The sequence below is a fragment of the Astyanax mexicanus genome, chromosome 10, assembly GCF_023375975.1.
Source record: "Astyanax mexicanus isolate ESR-SI-001 chromosome 10, AstMex3_surface, whole genome shotgun sequence".
Taxonomy (NCBI): Eukaryota; Metazoa; Chordata; class Actinopteri; order Characiformes; family Acestrorhamphidae; genus Astyanax; species Astyanax mexicanus.
The window spans coordinates 1,986,129-2,005,520 of record NC_064417.1 but is presented as its reverse complement, the minus strand read 5'-3'; the positions used below and the strand labels follow the sequence as shown (position 1 = coordinate 2,005,520).

Sequence of the window (19,392 nt, the reverse complement as noted above, 5' to 3'; positions counted from 1 at the left end):
AGTTCAAGCAGTGACTTCGTGACCATGATCAAACTTATTGAATTACTTCCTTTTATTTTGGAATTCTCTGTTACAGGTAATTTTTACATCAGTTTTACTTTTTTCCTGTTTCCAGTCCAGGAGATGAATGTGTTCACTTACCTTGGAAGTTGGATGTTAGAGCTGGAACTGATCTCATACCTGATATTGCAAATGAAACATTTAGATAGTTGCACACCACTTTCACCACTTAAAAAAAAAAAAAACAGCTGTCTAAAGACTTTGGAGACTTTTGACACAGATGTGCAAATATGTGCACAAACACACAGTGAGGTATCATCCATAAATTAGTACTTTATGAAACGTAAACGCAGGCTACGTTCACATTACCAGGCTGAAGTGACTCAAATCTGATTTTTTGCTCAATGTGGCTCAGGTCAGATTTTTTTCATGGCTTTGTGAACACGACAAATTTCATGTGGTACTAAATTAAATACGTATCCGATCCATGGACATGCGACATTGTGAACGGTCAAATCCAAATCAGAATTCATGCATCTTTTTGCTTTTACGCATTAGCATTAGCGCTACATGCTTCTCTTCTCTCGTACCCACAACACATCTCTTGGTGCAGCTGTGCAGCTATAGCTGCAAAAAGAACAGCAAAAGCAAACCACCTGTCCTTTTTTCTTTACCTCCTGGACCTGAGCATGAACTTCAGAGCAGCTGTTTACTCTCCACTCCAGCAAAAGATGCTCCACATATGAGCTGCTAACTCATCCATTTCCCTTTATAAAGCTACGAGTCTCTCGTCTCTCTAATATGAGGGTTTTTGTTTTTGGTGAAGAAGGAGAGGTTTATACAGGTATCAATGTGCAGCATGTGAGACGGTGTTTCAGGAACAGATTCGTTCACATTACACACAGATACAGATCACATACATTTGAGAATGTGAACCGTCAAGATAGACAAATCTGATCTGAGCAAAAAATCGGATTTGAGCAGTGTAAATAATTACGACTACCACTATTTAATTATGCAGATCTTTTGAGAATAAAGTTGCCTTAATTTATTAATGCTAGTTTTTGCACTTTATGTGCAGCGCTTACATATAATTGCATTTCACCGCAGTAATGAAAGCTTACCTCAGTATTCCAGGGTCTGCAGTAGGTGTGGTGACGGCATTCAGACAGGTACAGTTATCTCCTCGTACCGGTTTCATCTTCATCCCTAAATCACCCGTTTAAAATACACCAATACACCCCACCCAAGTTAACCTGTAAGGGCAGCAGATTTACACTACACAACTTAAGGACTGGTTTTACAGCCACTCAGTAATCCAAGTGTTCACTAATGCCCCACAATCCTCCTACAACTTTAAATGTAGTAGTGCTGCGGACTAAGAAAGCACAATACATATACCTCAAAAGTAGCTAATTCAGATTTTTTTCATGCACATTTAGCTAGCTGGCTGCATTTTTTAGTTATATTTACCTCAGTAGTGCCTGGTAATGGTGTAAAATTAATTAAATTATTATTTTTTGCATGGGTAACACCATGCCCTTTCATCTCTGGCATTGTAAGCCTGTTGGGAGTGTGGTCTAAAAGCTCTTTATTTCAGAATGCTAGGCTATTGGACAAAATTTTTATGTTTTACTTCAACCCAAGCCCATTTCAGTCCTCCTTTAAGTAAAGCAATTTTAGTCAGAAACATACTAGAGCATCTCAAAACATTAGAATATCATTGAAAGGTTATGTTATTTCAGTAAATCAGTTCAAAATGTGAAACTCATTATGAATAACAGCCAATGAAAACGAAAAAACGTTTATGGAGATGCTTATTTCATTTTCCAGCAGGACTTGGCACACTGCCAAAAGTACCAAGTGGTTTTATATAACATTCTAATTTTCTAAAACACAGATTTTTGGGTTTTCATTGGATGTAATCATCCGTAATCATCAACAATAAAAGAAATCAACGCCTAAAATTGATCACTCTGTGTGTAATACACAGAGAAGTAACTTTTCAATGATCTAATTTTTCAGATGCACTAGTACTTAACATTTTACTGAATACTTTTCTGCAGGTGTTCCTGTGTAACTAGAAGACCTTCAATATTACATTCACAATGTAAAAATCATGAAAAGAAAGAAAACACACTGAATGAGAAGAAGTGTATAAAGCAGTGCTGCTGCTGAAAATGTTAGAATAGATTTTATAATGCAAATATGACTTAAAATGACTTCAAAAAAACTATTTTTTTTGCAGTTTTTGCCTTAATATTTTCAGTTTCTCTAAATATTCAGTGCATCCCTAGTCTCATGCATGGCATTACATTACATTACAGTTCTCATGTGTGTTAAAAATGTTTTATGTTTTTTAATGAGCAAAAACACTATAAGAATTCGAATTAGATAAAGTTGTGTGGTGTGAAAAGTACACTGATCTGTGTAAACCTGGAATAAAGAACACATACGGTATCAAACAATATGAATATAAAAACAATATAAGCTGTGAACAGTTATTAACAGATAATTAATATGTTAATATACTTATAATAATAACTTTAGTTTCCTTTATTGCTTTTAAACATGACGTTGCACACAGACAGAAGACCACAGTGAGGGCAAACATATTGACAGGAACTCAAAAAGGACTTAAGATGATCATGACATATACATGAAAGGAAATCAATGAAAAACAGGGACAAACTACATTTTAAAACGCTACCCAAACAAAACATAAAAAAAAAGTCCAAATTATGTGTTTGACCCATGAAGAAACTGTAGCATTGTAATTAATGTGTTTTATAAAAATAAACATGTCCCATGCTGTATATTTGTAATATACTCTTTAAAATATAGATACTATTTATCTCTATGATACATTACTACTATAAATGATAAGATACAGTTGTGATATTTTCCTTTACAAAACAGTGAAGGATTTGGGGAAATCCTCACAATGCTAGTATTGAATATATTCTCAAAATGTAATTTTTTTTTTAAGCTTCACAAATATCTCATATCCTTTACAATGTTTGTACAAGTTAAATAGAGAAGAAGAATACACTTTTGTGAGAAAATCCCACTCGGAAACGTTGGTTTTTGTATTTTCTTCGACTTTAAACAATATCGCACGCTCATCCATCATCCATATATATATAACAGTCATCCAGCAGCATGTTGACTCAGTGACACAGTGTCCGCTTCTTATAAATCCAGGGGAAAGAATCGAGGGGTAAACATGCAAAAACACCAGAACAACAGAGAGAGGGGTTATTATTATGATGATTCTTCCTACTTGGTTTGTACTGTTTCAATCGTGAATTTTGCAAGAGGAGGAGGAGGAGACAGAGGTTCTCAGACAGAAAACAGCTGTTTGATTTTATTAAAATACATATAAAACTACTCTGTGGGTTTCTTCAATATCCTCTGGAATGCACAATGGATGACAACACAAGAAAAAATAAAAAAGAAAGGGTTTAAATCAGATATAGCCGAGAAGCTCAGATATAGGGAAAGCTGAAACATTTTTAAACATTAACGTGTTTTTTTTTTGTTTGTTTTTGTTAGAAAAGCAAGGACTTTTGGCCGTCATTACATCTATACATGTATACAAACAGTATAATTTACCATAAAGCTCAGTGATAAAACTCAGTGATGTGGATTTATTGTGTGGATCTCTGGATGGGTTTCATTATCACACTGTTCCCTGCTAAAACTACCCAAGCTTTGTTCCTAAATAAGTCTTCGTTGTATTCGTTGTGAACATTGTGAAAATGCACTGTTTCCTTTTTCCTTCATCTTTTTTATTTTTTAATTTTTATTTTTTATTGTGAGGTCAGGTGAAGCGCACGTGGTTTGTTTTAGGTTTTATGATGGGAAAAGTGCCTGAAAGTGTTTCAATGGATTTACATCAGTGAATCTCGATTTCTGCTACATAGTCTGCCCTGAGCAGGTGTTCCAATTCCTCAGTGTGTTCGTGAACATCCTCATCAAACGTGGCAATTTAGACTGTGGTGGAGATAAATATACTGTATGTCCAAACACTGACCGTAATATTGCAACAAGGGAGTACTCAAATTCATGTCACAAGAATCAAAAAATGTACAAACAAGCACGTCACCAATTAACCATTGCTTTCACTACCTACTTCACAGAATCTGCTACGCAACATTTTCTCTGCAATAGTGTCGCCGCAGGGCATGGGTTTGATATAATAATGCGTTTTTCCTCTGGTTTCCTATTGGTTACAGTTTTCTTTTCTTTTGTACATAACATATGATTACCCCAGATTAATCTTTTATAACATGGGAACGATTAAACATCAAAGAAATCTTTTGGAGTCTGTTGACAATGACAGTGATCCACAACTTCCAGAGCTTTGGGTGTGCAGCTCTGATGATCTGATGGTTCATTCTGCAGGGAGGTGAGGGACGGCTGTATTGGTCTCCCCACTTGGCACAAACGAGTGCAAGGTAGTCAGAGGTCTCTGTCTCGTAGGACAGTAGAGCAACTTAGTGCTGGCACAACTTTGTAAACATGTAATGGACTTTAAGTATGTAGTCTGTAGTCTGGCTGACAGTGAACCATGGAAAAATCTGCTAAAATGTAAACAAAATGGTTAAGAAACGATTAAGAGTGTTGTACAACATTGCTCATGCTCTCAGATCCTCTTTTGTGCAAAAATAAGTTTCACTTGCTGGGCAAAGTTTTAATAGGACGAGTAAGAGAGCCCATGTTGGTTGAGGTGGGGAGTTGTGGACTTGCACTCTTTGTGGGTAAGCTGCTAGAGTGTCCCATAGCCTCCTCGGCAGCCCGAAGTAGCAAAGTGTAGTTCACCGCGACTTCCTCGACCTTCCGTAGGAGCTGTAGCCTTTGGGCTTCCGATCGCACGCCTCGCACCAACCGAATGAACGTCTGAGTGAGGCTGCACAGCACTTGGAAGCTGGCCGTGACAGCACTTAACATTCGCGAGGGACTTTTCTCAACGCTCGCCACTCGTCTACACGACGCCCTGAACTCTTTAAAGCGGACTGCGAGTTCCTGCTTGTACTCTGCCAACCTCGCAGAAGGCATGCGAGGTTCACCCTCAATCTGGGGACTGTTGGCACACTGACGTAAAATAGTAAGCAGCTCATTGGCATCGAGTTGTGCGTTTAGAAAACCATCAGGTAGGCAGAAAGTCTTTCCCTGCAGGGACTGCACTCGAGCCAAGCTCATCTCCAAGTTGCCACAGGCCCGCAGGTCAATCTCCTGAGTTTGTGGTTCCTCCTCCTCTATCTCCTCCTCGCCACTGCAATCTTCAGCATCAAGCACCTGCAAAGTCTTACTGACTACAGGCAAAGCTCTTGAGTCCAGCTGCATCCCAGGCAAGACCTGGAGAGGAATTGAATACGACAGTTCGTCCTTCTCACTGCTCTCGTCAGCTGCCTCACACTTGCGGTAACAGAAACAAAAGGAGCAACATTTCTCCCTGTCCTCATTGTCCTCACTCGGTAAGCCTAGCAGAACTTCTGTGGTTCCCTCCCGACACTCCCGAAGAAGTTCTTCACCTTGGATGAAGAACACTCCCTTCTTTTTCGCATCTTGAGTGTGAATGGGTTCCACCGGAGTTGGAAGTCTTAGCCCTGTAGCTCTAACCTTCTCCATCTCCTTCTCTAAGCTCTTTGTTTTAGTCGATTTGACCTCAGCGTACAGGGGTGTGCTGTCATTGTTGTCAATCTCCCCTATGCTGTATCTTCTCTGAAGCTTTTTGTACTGTGGCGCTCCAATGCATTCTGAGCGGGAGGTGCATGTAGGTAAACATGACGTCGGCGTGTCTCTGGGTTCTCTCGACTCCAGACTTGTGGAGCGGATTCGTGTGGTTTTGATCTCCAAAGTCTGGGGTCGCTTAGTGGCCCCTTGAAGATGTGGAGATTTCGATTTTGCAGTGGGACTTTCAGAGACAGTCCTTTCCCTTCCTCTCTGCTCCATTACAGAACCTACGGGGGTATCAGGGAGACGCATTCCCCTACACATCCTCTTGCAGTCGCAGCTGCGTCGCTGCTCTCGAGAGATGCCGGGGACTTTTTGTACCGGGCTTGTGCGCAGCTGGCAGGCACATGGAGTCCCCGAGGGGATAGGAGAGGACCCTTGGGGCAAGAACTCCCCCTGTGATGTTTTAGGTTTTAGCAGCTCTTCTAAGAACTCTAGTTCGTACTGCCTCACCTTCTGAAGTTGTGCACGTCGCTCATCTGTCTCCCGCCGCAGACGAGCGGGAAACGTGGCTGAAATCAGATTCCGAATGCTCAGAAATGGAGCATTACGCTGCGACTTGCCTTTGTTGTTCGCCTGCTTCTTATACTCTGCTCCAGGAATAGTCGCACCCTTTTCTCCGCTGCTCAAAACATGTGTTGTATCTACGAGGACAGGTACGCTTTTAGTGCTTTTCTGTGGTTCAGTAGAGGCTTTACTTTTGGAGCTATCTGTCTTGGCCTCGGGTGCATCTTTCCTTTCTGTTTTCACAGGCATAGTCGGGGAATACTTTGCTGGAGGATGGGTTTTAGGTTTAGGTAAGTTTATCTCAGGTGTTCTAACTGCGCTTTCTTTGTTGCTGGCTAACTGCAGTCCTTTGGCACGGAGGCGCTCATCATCAGTAGGAGATGACGAATGGAAAACAACCACCTTTTGGGCCTGCGGGTCTTTTAGTCGCAGTTGTGGCCCAGGCTCTGGCCGAACTGGACAGGTACAGAACAAGTCATCAGCTGGCAGTAGAGCCTTTGAACTAGAAGGCTTAGTGGTCTCACTAGAGGCAGTCTCGGCATCTTGGCACATGTTTGTTGGCAAAATCTTAGCAGAAGAAGTTCTGTCTGCAGGCAAGAGAATAGGTAAGGCTTTGTTGGTAGTTTCTGGGGTTGAATGTCCAGAGGTTTTCTCCTTATCTTTTTCAGAGGTATTAGGGGTCAGTTTGCCATCTTTAGAACTTAGCGATCTCTCATCTTTGCTGGCCTCAGCTGCTCCCTCTTGATCAGGAACTTTTAACTCCTCAGGTGCTTGAAGAACAGGCTCTGCCGAGCACTCTTTGGTGGGTTCTAATACTGCTTTCTCTGCATCCTGTGCATTCTTTACCCCATCCAAAGTCTTACCCTGCTCTGAAGGAGTTCCAAAGGGAGTGGCCCCTTGACTGTGACTGACTTTCAAGGGCATAGTCTTAGTGAGAATTACAGGCTTTGGTGGGCAACCACCACGGATCTGACCCATGGAGAAAGCCCCTCCTCCAATGGCCTGTGTTGTGCAGCCGGGGATTGTCAAGGGAAAGTCACGTCGGCTGAATATCCGCTCCTTGTTGATGTGGTGGGCCAAAAGGTAGGCCTGATTCTGGTGCTGCTTCATGGCCGACACCATCTCCGACACATCAGTTAGCTCGGATGAGTTTGTCTCATGGCCAGAATCGAGAGAAGACTCTGGAGTAATGGCTGCCAAAACAATCAACCCTGTGAGAGACAAGAAACACTTTTAAAAATCACAACACAAATAAGTGCATTCGCAAATATTAACACAAAGCAAAGATATATAATATATTCTAGTAGTTTTCTGCAGTATTTTACTGGAAAGAAAATAAGTGAAAAGAAGTAAACACAACCTTTACAGCACTTAAAAAAATAACTGTTTGTTTAGGCCTTAACTGAATCCTTAGGAACTGTTTTTAGCATTTGTCATAGCATAATAAATTGTGTGCTAACACACGAAGCAACTGGTGAACTTTTTAACTAATGCTAACTATCTAACTAAAGAGACCCCAGCTCCCTTTTTTCTCTGTTTAAAATGTTGCCTGAAATGGCATTTCAGGGGAACTGTGGAAGTCAAGAAAATATAAGTAAACTTTTAGATAGAACTGCTGGTATGTTGGTCACAAAGGCAAACCAATGCTTCCACAGCAAAGGACCTACGTAAAATTTTACTTTGCACAAACATGATCTGCAAGGAAAAGTCGCTGAGTAAAACCTTACCAGTCGCACAGATATCATTATAAAAGTATGTATAGAATAATTCATTCAAGAGATTTTAACATAAACATAAAATATGTCCTGATATAAATTATATATTTACTTTTTTCACTTCAAAAATGAGCAAAATGTGTAATCTGGCTTGGCTTGGGGTACCTACATCTTTGCAGGCAAGTGTACCATAGGTGACTTGAATTCTATTGTATATTCTGCTGAGCTGGTACTCTACATTGAATTGACAGTAGCACCTCTGTAACCAAATGCTGTACTTACAGCTAACCAGTGCACTTAGCTGACTAATTAAATGTTAATTTTATTAATATAATATTGATACAGTAGTAGACATGCTGTTACGCTGTATTATCTTGTCTTGTCTTTGCATTTAAAGTGCATACAAACATACATATAAGAATGTATAAGAACATCAGTGGACATCTAGCACTTGTTAAGTCTTATGTTATGTCCACCTGCTGTCTGTGGAGTCTGCTGATGATGATGAGGATAGTCTTCTGATGCAGCTAGTGCCTCCAGAGCCTGTAGAGTGGACACTAATGCATCATCCAGCTCCTGGGCATGGTCTCGCACTGTCCTGGTTGCCACGTTATCAATCAGTGTCACTGGTACATCCTCACGGATGACCGCAGCAGATGCTGCAGCTGTGTTGGATGCGGCAGCAGCCGCAGCCGCCGCAGCGTTTTTCCGTTTCTTTTTAGAGTCGTCCTCATCAGAGCTGTTATCTCGAAACCCTGGGGGTGGTGCTGCTATAGCTGGAGGAGGAGGCTGCAACTTCCCTCCTCCTTCATCCATCTCCTCATCTTCTTCATTCCCAGGAGGGGGGAGGGCCATGAGATCCACGGCTCCTCCGTCGCGGGAGGAGCAAGCGTTCGTGCACTGTAGGACGAGCTTCCCACACATTCCCTTCTCTGACGTCACTCCCCCAGCCTTAAGTTTCGCCTTGCAGGAGTCGCAGAAGAACCTCCCTGAACGCTGGGAGTTCTCCAGGGTTTTGGCCCGGCCCCTGAAGCCCGAGCTCTCGTGATTTGGGCTGCCAGGTTCTGCCACTGATTCAGTGCTCTTTAGGGTGGGATCAGACTTGGTACGGGAACGGTTCTGCCCCTGGGAAATCAGGTTCTCGTTAATATCCAGCTGCTCGTCTGCTTGCATCTGAAGTTCCCGCAGCTGCTGCTGTTCCTTCAAATGAATATGACAGAGGCCGAGGTGTTGTGACGGTGCTGCTGGTGGTGCTGCTGGTGTTGGTGGTGCCGCAGAGGTCTTCTGCGATGCCTCTCTGGATCCCTCTCTCTCTTCTCGCCGACCGCCACCCGACGCAGAGGCTCCAGAGCGGGAATGAGGGTGGGAGCTTCTGAAATCTGAAGGACAGAATCGTCAGAAGAGTTGAACAGACAGGAGGAGTCACATGGTAGATGGATGAGAGTCCAGATGGCAAAAGCAGAGGCTGAGGGAGATCTCACAGATGGAGGCTGAATAAAAGTCTTTGGCAATGTCATGAGATGTTGTGGTCGTCCTCGTTGGCAGACCACGGTAGATGGAGACAGCGATCCAATGTATGGTTGAATTGTATGGATTAAATGTTCGCAGGCCACAGAGAAATGAACAAATCCTGCATGTCATTTCAGTTAGGAACAGAAAATGACTCAAGCGTCCATGAGTTAATTCGAGATGAGGATGGAAGGATTGAGATCGAGAACAGCAGGAAGAAATGGATGATTCCTATGACTAATTAAAATCCCAGAGAACATGAACATAGCTGGTGCCTCGTTAAGCTCTTAAATGTTATATATCGATGACTTACTAATCATGAAAGCAGTTATCTTTCCTCATTAGGTATCATGCACAGAATGGTAAAATGGTAAACATCAGGCTGATGCTGCTTATCATTGCCAGCTTTGAATGCATCTTCCACTGTGGCATTCATTAAAATTAAAATTGCAGTGGAATAAGAAGAGTATGTGGAAGGGAAAGATAATCTTAATAAACCTTAAAGACCTCCTTCACACCTGGATTTAACATGCGCCCTGGGTGATCAGATCATTAGCGGCCAGTTTATGGTATAAAGTACAGGGTTTTGGTTTGATCACTCAAATTCGAAGGTATATTAACCCGTCACATCCCAATAAATAAATAAATAATATCCACAAGACCATGAAGTCCACTGTATGCATGAATATATGAGTATGCTGAGCATGCAACAGTAACGAGCAAATAGATTAAGGCTGTACTTGTGGCTGGTGCACAAACAAAACTAGCTGCCACATCTCGATTTGAGCCGAGGACTCTAATGGCGTTTTCACACCTTTTAAACTTTTAAACTGTTTTTGATTAAATGTCTCATAGAGTTGCGTGGCTGTGAGCAGTGAACGCTGCACATACGGCGTTCGGTGTGAAACTGCTTAGCATGGAGCAGCAGCAGAGACAGAGTTTGTTCATAGCTGTGGTAGCTAATTATCTGGCTAATAAATCAGGTTAAACTGCACCTGAACAACCGTTTAGTGGAGTTATGAATTTAACTTAATTTTGGGGGATTGATCCACACCCTTACTCCGCCCACTCTACACCCGATATAAACCCTCACTTCCTCTCTACCTGCACCACCTCCTCGCCCTCTTCTTCCTTGTTTCCTTCTCCCTTTTCTCATCCTGTATCAGTTCATTTGGAATTCCTCTATCGGGTCTCGGTCCAGTTGTTTTGTGTGCTGATTGAGTGCTGATTACTGATGACTGATCTGCTGAAACGAGTAAAATGAGTCTGTTTTAACAAAACCAAATAGTTTCTGCTGTGAAAACGCCCTAACAAGCAGCTTTAAAACTCTTACTGTAACAAGAGTTCTACTCCAGAAGAAATTATGTAAGAAATCGTTGAAAAGGGACAGTATAATGTAGTGTTAATGGCTATTCATGTGACAGTAATTTGTAATCAGATCACCCAGGACACAGTTTAATACCAGGTTTGAACGTTGTCAACATGTTGCCCCCTATCGTTTTTTAAAATCCAAGGAGGTGACTACTAACATACCTGCCTTGATCATATGAGACTGACCAGGTGTCCTGTAGTAGATAGTCCTTTTGGGATCCACGAAGAGCTTGTAATAACCAGAAATCAAGCAGGCAAAGTTTGATGCGTCCGGCCACTCCATCAACAAGACCAGGGGCTAAAACAAACAAAAAGTAGACACAAACAGCAATTAACATTACATACTGGATGATCACAAGCCATCAAACCAAGCTGAACTGCTTGATTTTTTGCACCAGGAGTAAAGCAGCATAAAGTTATCCAAAAGCAGTGTGTAAGACTGGTGGAGGAGAACATGATGCCAAGATGCATGAAAAAAACTGTGATTAAAAACCTTTTGGATATACCACCAAATATTGATTTCTGGACTCTTATTTGAACTTGTTTTCTTTGCATTATTTGAGGTCTGAAAGTTCTGCATCTTTTTGTTATTTCAGCCATTTCTCATTTTCTGTAAATAAATGCTCTAAATGAGAATATTTTTATTTGGAATTTGGGAGAAATGTTGTCTGTAGTTTATAGAATAAAACAACAATGTTCATTTTACTCAAACATAAACCTATAAATAGCAAAATCAGAGAAACTGATTCAGAAACTGTAGAGCTCTCTTAATTTTTTCCAGAGCTGTACAAGGTGAGATTAGCATGTCCTTATATATATTTTTACCTTAGCTTCGACGATAGCCACCTCGACGCGGGCGACTCCCTGGTGTTCCCGGAACAGTTGGATCTTTGCTACGCGGCTGAACTCAGCCAGGACTGTTGTGAGGTTATTCTTCAGGTCGATTACATGACTGATTCCATGTCTCGGGCCCACCAACAATGTAGTAGCTGTATGTTTTTCATCCTGTGAAAAGGAAGAGACAGGTATAGTTATTGATTCAACTCTGTGTACATGGTATCTGCTATAAAGATGAATTAATGCCAAATTTCAGAAGTAATTCTAACTCTAATTCTAACGTATTTAATTCAACATTACCAGTCCAACTGTGTGAAACAACAGTCCTCCAAACGGCGGAAGGTCGTTCAGCACACGCATGTACTGTAACTTTCCTTGAAGAGGTGGAACCTGCAAAAAAAAGAGAAGAGAAAAGAACAGAATAGAAAGAAAAGAAAAGCTCAGTCAGTTTCTCCAGCAGGGGGCAATGTGTTTCTACTGTGCTTCTCAGGCACGGCTGCCTTTACTCAACAATTACGTGCATCAAACCCGCTTTTAGTGTATCTGGGGAGATTCTTGCTTTGTCAAATATATGCAAATGTAGCTTTTGTCATATTTGTAAGTGATTTATATAATCAGCTTAACTCCATAAGGCAGTATCTACAAGTATCAAAACAGAAAAAAGCTTTCAGTCTATTATATCTGAAGATGGTCATTCAAATACTGAAAATATATAAGTATTTAGGCCTTGTGATCAAACCAGCATGCAGGTTTTGCATGTCTACAGACGCCTTCAACGATGTCCAACCATCTGTGTCTCACAATCAGCTCTCCCTTCTGCCCCGCCCCTAAACCCATACATCACCCAGTACCACTTCCAAACTACCTCTCCCATTTTTTAGCCCTTTTCAGCAAATATCAGGGAGTTTAGTTGCACTTTAAATGGACAATCATGTCTGTGTTAAGAAGCTACGTTCTGTTATTCTGTTAAAATTTGTTCTCAGATCTCAAAACATATCATTTTAACCAAGCGTCTCACACAAGCATCTTAAGATTCCTGCAGAATTGTGTGTGTGTGTGTGTGTGATCTCAGGTGGATTAATTGATAGTTTCACATCTACTGGTATAAATCCTGGGCTTTACCGGTACTTTATCAGGAATGTGCATGTGCAGCCGGCAGTTTGGGATAAAATGTAAAATGAGCTTTTTATGTCTTTCAGTGAAGTCCAGTGAAACATACATCTGGTCACCTCTTCTCGTTCCATAGCAACGCTACATGCAAATCTTCATAGCTTTTGTTTTTATGTTAACTTGTTAATGTTAAGGTCAAAATCATAAAAATATGAAATACAAACTAAAAAGTTGTTTGTTTTCATTGACTTAAACTAGACTAATAATATGTAAATGGATAAAATGTGACTAAAACTATTATACATTTTAGTCAAGTGGCTAAATTAACACTGCTCACAAGATAACACCTCACAACTCGCAACTAGCTGTTCCCTAAAGTGTTTTAACTGCACTTTTAGTCTCTTTATAGATTAAGTTTGTACTTTGCTATTAGCCGATTATTTACATTATTTTATTTTTTTTATGTTTTACTATGTTTATTCATAGTTTTTATGTTTTATTAGTAGTAGGAGTGTAAATTTCTTTATTAAGTTGAGTACAGCTGTGTCCTGCTCTTCTCTGGATTATATTTCGTTTAAAGCTATAAATTGTGCATTATAAACATGCTGACATGCAGAAGGATTTATAGGCAATCAGGTTTTGCATTAGGGCTGTACCTTGTTACCAGCAGGTGGGGGGTGTTGATATGTCTTCAGCAGCTGGGAAAGAGTCTTACACACATTCTTCTCCTTCACAGTCGGCAGCAAGGTAAGAGGAAGGAAAGGTTCCAGACCCCATTCCTTCCTGGAAAGATAAGATAGGTCTGCTGTCATGGTGTTCATGGATATGAGCTGGATGATGTTATTAGATGTTATACTAGTGTATGCTCTTTAATAGCCTGTGGCATACAAGAATTTATACTCATTGACAACACAAATAAAAGAATTCTGCACCAGGAAGTTGCTGGAATTGAATAAAATGTATATGTGTGAATGTAATGATGATATACGTAAATTATGATGTTAGTGAGTGAATGGATGTATTTGTTTGGTAAAAACTGTACAATTAAAAGAAGAAGAATCTAGTGATACTTAAAAACTGATAATTATAGTAGTTCACTAATAACTCCTTCATAGTAACTATTAATTTGGGTTCTGAGTTTTCCAGCGGACTAAGGCACTACCACTATGATCGGGAGATCACTGGTTCGAATCCCGGTCATGCAGCTTGCCATCAGCTGCCAGAGCCCTGAAAGAGCACAATTGGTCTTGCTGTTTCTCTCTGAGTGGTTACAGTACAGTAGATGGCGCTTTTTCCACTTATCACTTCTAGGGCGATGTGGATCAGCACAAGGCTGCTTCTGTGAGCTGATGTATCAGAACCGAGTCACGTTGATGCTAAGAGGCGTAGCCTGTGCATTTAAAAAGTGCTTTTTATATTCGCTCAGGTTATATATGTCTGATATAAAATTTAGTTTGACATGTAGGAGGGCAAATACTTTTTGTTGATATAATGTTGTAAGAAAACCATTATTAGATACTCTGTGGATTCAGAAAGATATGGGGGTATAGGATAGGTATCTCCATTTACAAAGAGTAGCTTCAGAAAAAAAAAACTTCAGTAAACTTTAACTCTTTATGCATTTCCACTAAACACTTCAAAGACTTACTCCACATGCTTGAGGGAGATCTTCTGGTTTGGTCTTGCTATTGATACTGTGATGTAAATATGCAGAGCTGCTAATCGAAGGGTAACGTCAGCTTTCCAGTCCATCCCAAAGCGCTCTTTGATGACGTCATTGCGGCTCTGTTACGTAAGAAAATATGTATAATATAAGGGAAAGAGACCCATTTTTGGGGTACTACTTTAAAATAAGACTACCTTTATAAAGGGTTTATAAATGGTTTACAATTAGTTTATTAATGATTGCTAATTAGGTTGTAAATGCCTTTAAAGGTTGTAAATTAATAATCAGTTATAACACAGAAAAGGGCAACAATGACCTGTTGTTTGCCAAATAGTGAACCCACAGCTGTCTATATTGTTGCCCTTCTTATGTATGTGTCATAACTGATTATTAATGATTTTTTAAGCATTAAGCATTTACAACCTAATTAGTCACATTCATAAACTAATTGTAAACCATTTATAAACCCTTTATAAAGGTAGTCTTCTTTTAAAGTGGTACCATTTTTGTTGTTGTGTGTAATATACACACACTTCTACTCTGAACTGTTTCTGCTGACGAGCCTCCAGCAGCTTTAAAACCCTTACCTGTATGTAGAGGTATTCAAACGCAGCAGGGTCTCGCCTTAATAAGTCAGCTGGGTCTTTGGGGAAGAAACATATTCGGAATAAACACTTCATCCCCTGGAAATAGGTTCTGTGCACCACCTGAAACAGCAGAGCAAAGAGGATTTCCTAAAACATAAAGGCTACTTTATGAGACAGTAATAAAACGGTTTCCTCCAGCATTCTCCAATTGCTGTGGGCGTGAATATATATTTTATTCCTTCAGTTTAGACCCTGTCCACACATATCTGGATATTTTATAAATAACTGAAGGTTTTGTCAGCATTTTCGCCTCATGTCCAAACTGAAAATTAAAAAAGGGCAGCTAAATCCTAAATTATTATTATTTTTTTATTAATAGCTGAAATGTGTTTCTTCAAAACATACCAGCCCTTCATAAAAAAATTATAAACATCTTCCTTCTAAACATAAAAATATTGCTTTTATTGTGGTAATTTCCACCTCTGCAGCGCCCTCTTAGGTTCAACTGTGCTATAGGTGTGCACTATCTGAGGCACACTGCTGCTGCTGCAGCTCAGCCAATCAGCTCTCTCACCCTCCTGCCCTGCCCCTAAACCCATACATCATCCAGTTCCCCTTCAAAACTACGCCTCCTGTTTTTTTTTTAGCCTTTTTCAAATTTGAAAAAGAGGGTGGCGTCAGCTAAAACCAGGGTGTTTGGGTTTTTGAACATTTTTAATAAATGTAAATACCACTATTATTATTATAACAAATGTATTGTAGCATCACAGTTGGCAACAAGTAATAAGACAAGGCTCAATCTCCTGATAAATGAACTTTACAGTTGCATCCTCTCCGAAACTCCTGGAACTACTCGTGGAGAAAATCATTAAACTTTGGGTTGAGTTAAGATTCAAACAGTTCAGATTTAATATGCTTTTAAAATGAGTGTCCACTGACAGTACAACAGTCCTCCACTGCTCAGCTATTCTGCAGTTAATTAGATAGCTGCATATTAATATTTGATGGCTGCTTTCATCATAGTGTGCTCTTGTGTGAATAAGTCCAATTGTGCAAAAAAATCGCTGCAGAAGAGCGGACTCACGTGCGAGAGAGGCTGGTTCTCCTGCAGGAGGTGAAGTCTCTGGTTCTGGTCGAGACCTCCAGACTCCAGAACCAGGGCGAAATGCTCGATATAGCGAAGAGACAGGCGGTCCTGGAGCGAGGACATCACATCCTGTTGAAAGGAAATGGGCGTTATAAAATGCAAATAGCTACATGCATGTAGTACTGTATTGTGACATAAGAATACATGTAATAATTCTCTATTACAAATACAGCTCTGAGAAAAAAATGAGAGCACGTAAAAACGATGAGTTTCTTTGATTTTACCAAATTGAAAACCTCTGGAATATAATCAAGAGGAAGATGGATGATCACAAACCATCAAACCACCAAACTGAACTGCTTGAATTTTTGCACCAGGAGTAAAGCAGCATAAAGTTATCCAAAAGCAGTGTGTAAGACTGGTGGAGGAGAACATGATGCCAAGATGCATAAAAAAAAATGTGATTAAAAACAATCAGGGTAATTCCACCAAATATTGATTTCTGAAACTTCTTTATGAATATGAATTAGTTTTTTCTTTGCGTTATTTGAGGTCTGAAATCTCTCTTGTTATTTTAGCCATATCTCAGCCATTTTCTGTAAATAAATGCTCTAAATGAGAATATTTTAATTTGGAATTTGGGAGAAATGTTGTCTGTAGTTTATAGAATAAAACAACAACGTTCATTTCACTCAAACATAAACCTATAAATAGCAAAATCAGAGAAACTGATTCAGAAACTGAAGTGCTCTCTTATTTTAACGTATTTGACTGAGAGAGAGCACAAACAGTGATGCCAATTATTAGTATTAATTCTCTGATAAATGGCTTTGCAGCTCCACCAGCAGAGACTCTTATTCACTCTTCGCCCCAAACTCAGAACGGCAAATAATGTATTGAGGGCATCACATCATGTTGAAAGGCTATAGAAGAGAAAACAAGGCTTTGTTTTATTAGATTCTTTAAGCCTGTGTAGACCAACCCTTCTCCTACAGATTTACCTCCATACTGAGCCTGAGCTCCAAACCTAATCAACCCCAACTAATGCTCTAAAGCTGGAGGTGAAACCTGAGAGACACAGTCATGACCACAGCCTTCAGCATCTCACCTTTAATATTAACTGTGTTTCAAGTTTTCTGCTTAAGGCAGTAACTAGCCTTACTTGTCAGCTTCTAAACAAAGGACCTGACCATGCACGGCCTCAGAAGATCTTCTATACCTAATGTGGTGTAAAAGGAGGGTGACAGAGGCGTGCGCGCTTCGTAAACACGTTTGACATTTGCTCCACTGATGCAGCAGAGAAATCAATTGAATTAATGATCGGAGCTGGCCCTGAACGTGCTCCTGCAGAAACACACACATATACAGGAGGGCTTCTCGATGCCTCGTGGCTATGCCTTAGGAAAAGGTCTTGGAATAATAATGAGGGAAGCTCATTAATACCGGTATGCAGACGCCGTACGCTCCTCAGCAACCCCGCTGGGGCTCTGCTTAACACAGTTAACGTGGAGAGCTTGTGGAGAACATCTTGGAGGTCTGAGGAGCCATGCTGATATGATCTGATCTGTTATACGTGTGGATTTGTTGATGATAATCCTAGTGGGGTGGGACATGGATTATTTAGTGAGTGCCATAGAGACTCAATCAGCCTAGAGATGGGGTTGCTGGATGGAGAAGCTCTCGGCCTCTTGAATCTTAAATGGTGATAATCTGGTGGTTTTGGAAATATTGACCGAAGGCTAAATCAGTCTAAATCAGTGAGAGAACGCCAATACCGTTGGGTTTACACAGAGTTTTCAGACACTGAAATGATCATTTAGTTGACATAAATGGGATTTAGTTGTAGTGATTCCCCTGGTAAATCGTTATCCCCCCTTTTGGTGTCCCAAAGTGGGAGAACCACTGCTTTTTTGGCAGTTTTAATGATTTCTCTTTTTCTAAATATTTATTCTGTGGTATAGCTCACATATAGCTCCTGAATCTTGAATGTTGATAATCTGGGTGTTTTGGTAATATTGACCGGAGGCTAAATCAATGAGAGAATGCCAATGCCATTGGGTTTACACAGAGTTTGTAGGTAAATGGGATTTAGTTGTGGTGGTTTCACTGGTGAAACTTTTTTATTCATCTTCTTGGTGTTGGGTTGGATGGTGGATAAGGGTTTCCACCAAAGAGTTACGTATTGTGTAATGGTAGAACCACGGAAAAACACTGTTTTGGCAGTTTTATTTGGTGTCTCTTTATCTAAATAAAGCTTCGATAGGTTAAAAAAGGTAATTTATTCGGTAACACTTTACTTGGATGGTCCGTTTGATGGCCTCGTTGATGCTCAACTAACATACAACTAGCATTTAACTGAATGTCTATTAACTGCAACTTAACCATATGTTGAATGTAAATGATTCAAAATAGAAACAACTCTAACCTTAACCCTTAATCAACCATAAAATCTAACCCTACACTTAACCCTAACCCTTACCCTAACCTAAACTTTGAATCTAACCCTAAACCCAATGCTAAAATGTTAAGATTAGAGTTTGGGTTAGGATTTGAGTTGGATGTTGGGTTACATTCAATAAAGAATCATTTACTTTTACTTTATAGTTCAATTGCATTTAATAGACATGTTGAGCATCATCAAATGGACCATCCAAGTAAAGTGTTACCAATTATTCTGTGGTATAGCTCACATTTTATATTGTTTTATATGTCCTAGTGGGGTGGGTCTATAGATGGAGTTGCTGGAGGAGCTCTCTGCCTCTTGAATCATGAATGACGATAATCTGTTTTGGTAATATTGTCCAATGGCTTTTTGTCCAAGGGATTACACAGTGTGGTGGAGAATGCGGGCTGAATAGGGCTTCGCCTCACACAGCTTCACATTTAAGCTGTGCATTTCCCTGTGCATTATTAGCCTGCTTATTTTGTCAAGGTTAAGTTATGACACATGTGATATGGAACATTTGGTTCAATGTTAACTTTGTTTCATAGATCAGGTTGAATATCAGCACGTAAAGGCTTTTGGCTCTTACTCGAACTCATGCCACGTTTGATCATCCTTCATTCAGAGCCAGACATGAAAAACAAAGAGCCTTTGGGAGCAAACGTGATTGATTTCGTGATCATCCATCGCACATACAGTAATTGACTCTAGCTGCTGGATATGTTTCTCCATTTGCATTTTATTTTAATTTCGGCTGGTGTAATTAGCCAGACAGATGTGAGCTTTCTCATTCTTGCTCACGCTTGCTTTTAGAGTGAGAA

The 19,392-nt window shown here is 40.2% G+C and overlaps 1 protein-coding gene and 1 long non-coding RNA gene across 3 annotated transcripts in view; both read right to left on the bottom strand.

Moving 5' to 3' along the window:
• Positions 1–19,392, bottom strand: part of LOC125804807 (uncharacterized) — a 163,667-nt gene that overhangs the window by 100,640 nt on the left and 43,635 nt on the right. The gene's annotated exons all lie outside the window — the stretch shown is intronic.
• frmpd3 (FERM and PDZ domain containing 3) overlaps positions 3,340–19,392 on the bottom strand; it is a 147,164-nt gene continuing 131,111 nt past the window's right edge. Inside the window, exons 9-17 of one of the 2 annotated variants that reach the window (XM_022683724.2) lie at positions 16,126–16,257; positions 15,042–15,161; positions 14,437–14,573; positions 13,445–13,571; positions 11,979–12,068; positions 11,667–11,846; positions 11,004–11,139; positions 8,438–9,340; positions 3,340–7,457 (exon numbers count right to left, since the gene is read on the bottom strand). In XM_022683724.2, coding sequence (XP_022539445.2) covers positions 4,678–7,457; positions 8,438–9,340; positions 11,004–11,139; positions 11,667–11,846; positions 11,979–12,068; positions 13,445–13,571; positions 14,437–14,573; positions 15,042–15,161; positions 16,126–16,257 — 4,605 coding nt within the window. In that variant the 3' untranslated portion in view covers positions 3,340–4,677. The remainder of the gene's footprint in view (positions 7,458–8,437; positions 9,341–11,003; positions 11,140–11,666; positions 11,847–11,978; positions 12,069–13,444; positions 13,572–14,436; positions 14,574–15,041; positions 15,162–16,125; positions 16,258–19,392) is intronic. The other variant, XM_022683726.2, reaches the window with a different exon arrangement.